Source organism: Daucus carota, chromosome 1 (assembly GCF_001625215.2).
Source record: "Daucus carota subsp. sativus chromosome 1, DH1 v3.0, whole genome shotgun sequence".
NCBI classification, from domain to species: Eukaryota; Viridiplantae; Streptophyta; class Magnoliopsida; order Apiales; family Apiaceae; genus Daucus; species Daucus carota.
Genome location: NC_030381.2, coordinates 30,100,672 through 30,102,408, shown reverse-complemented (window position 1 = coordinate 30,102,408; position 1,737 = coordinate 30,100,672). Strand labels below are relative to the sequence as shown.

The 1,737-nt window shown below is 39.0% G+C and overlaps 1 protein-coding gene across 1 annotated transcript; it reads left to right on the top strand.

Annotated features, from left to right (window-relative positions):
• Positions 1-465: 465 nt before the first annotated feature.
• LOC135150845 (secreted RxLR effector protein 161-like) lies at positions 466-1,370 on the top strand. Its single transcript, XM_064088291.1, has one exon. It carries the CDS (start codon positions 490-492, stop codon positions 1,246-1,248), a length of 759 nt encoding a protein of 252 aa, XP_063944361.1. The 5' UTR covers positions 466-489; the 3' UTR covers positions 1,249-1,370.
• The last annotated feature ends 367 nt before the right edge of the window (positions 1,371-1,737 follow it).

Here is a 1,737-nt window from a genome sequence, read left to right as displayed (position 1 = left end):
ATGGACGTGAAAACGGCCTTCCTCAATGGGAAACTTGAAGAGGAAGTGTATATGACACAGCCAGAGGGTTTTCTTTCCAAAGGAAATGAACACCTAGTGTGTAAGCTACTACGAACCATATATGGTTTGAGGCAGGCTTCTCGTAGATGGAACATCCGTTTTGATGAGACAATCAAAGAGTTTGATTTTATCAAAAACGTAGATGAACCATGTGTCTACAAGAAGGTTAGTGGGAGCGCGGTAACATTTCTTGTATTGTATGTGGATGACATACTTCTTATAGGAAATGATATACCGATGCTGCAATCAGTCAAAGTGTGGCTATCAAAGAACTTCACCATGAAAGACATGGGAGAAGCGTCCTACATTCTCGGTATGAAGATCTATAGGGATAGGTCTAGAAGAATGATAGGTCTTACCCAGGGTACATACATCCAAAAGGTGCTTAAAAGGTTTAGCATGGAAAACTCCAAAAGAGGTCTCATACCGATGAGCCATGGAGTATCCCTTTCTGGAAAGATGTCTCCAAAGACACCTGAAGAAAGAGAGCGTATGAGTAAGATTCCTTATGCTTCAGCAATAGGATCTATCATGTACGCGATGTTATGTACTAGGCCTGATGTTGCTTATTCAATTAGTGTGACGAGCAGATATCAGTCCAATCCAGGTGAAGACCACTGGAAAGCAGTGAAAAACATCCTTAAGTACTTGCGAAGGACTAAGGATATTTTTCTTGTTTTTGGTGGTGAATCTGAGTTGAAAATAGAGGGTTATACCGACTCTAGTTTTCAATCAGAAAGTGATGATAGCAAATCCATGTCAGGGTACGTGTTTACTCTGAATGGTGGTGCGATTAGTTGGAAGAGTTCCAAACAGTCTACTACAGCTGACTCCACAGCGGAAGCAGAGTATATAGCTGCAAGTGAGGCTGCAAAAGAAGCCGTTTGGATGAGGAAATTTGTTTCTGAATTGGGAGTTGTTCCTAGCGTTGAGGAGCCTATTGTGTTGTATTGTGATAACAACGCGGCAATAGCACAAGCTAAGGAACCTAGGTCTCATAAAAATTCCAAACATGTTTTGCGGCGCTTTCATTTGATTAGGGAAATCATTGAAAGAGGAGATGTCAAGATTGAGAGAGTTGACACACATAACAACGTAGCAGACCCACTCACAAAGTCATTATCTCAGATTCACTTTGATCGTCATAAAGAGAAGATGGGTATTAGATACCAGGGAGATTGGCTTTAGTTCAAGTGGGAGATTGAAAGTGTTTGTCCTAAATCCAATCATGTATGATGAATTAGGAAGAACTTTCTTGTATTCTTATTTGATTTCATTGATATTAATAAAAGACTTGTTGTGATTTTATTATGGGCTTTGTCAATTTAAAGTGTTTTAAATAAGATGTTCCATAGTTTGGAGTAAAGCTTCTAGAATTATAATGAGATTATAATAGTGAGATCTAGAAGATGATAACTCCGGACTTAAACAGTTCCTGATCATAGGATAACTAATTGGAAGTTAGTAAATCCGCAAAGATTGGTACATACTGTGCTTGCTTCCTTGAGGAGGATGTATGTTCTCATAGGCATTTGTGTGGTGACACTATAGCCAGTATGTAGGTGCTTATTAGAGAATAAGTTCACTGAACATGACTCGATAAGTTGAATAACTAATGGAGTTTACTCACGTGTCAATAGTTATTCACTGAGTGATAGTTGTACAAGTGTCCTAAGA

Coding starts and splice junctions, on each gene's coding strand:
- LOC135150845 (XM_064088291.1), top strand. CDS start 490: ATGAGCCATGGAGTATCCCTTTCTGGAAAGATGTCTCCAAAGACACCT.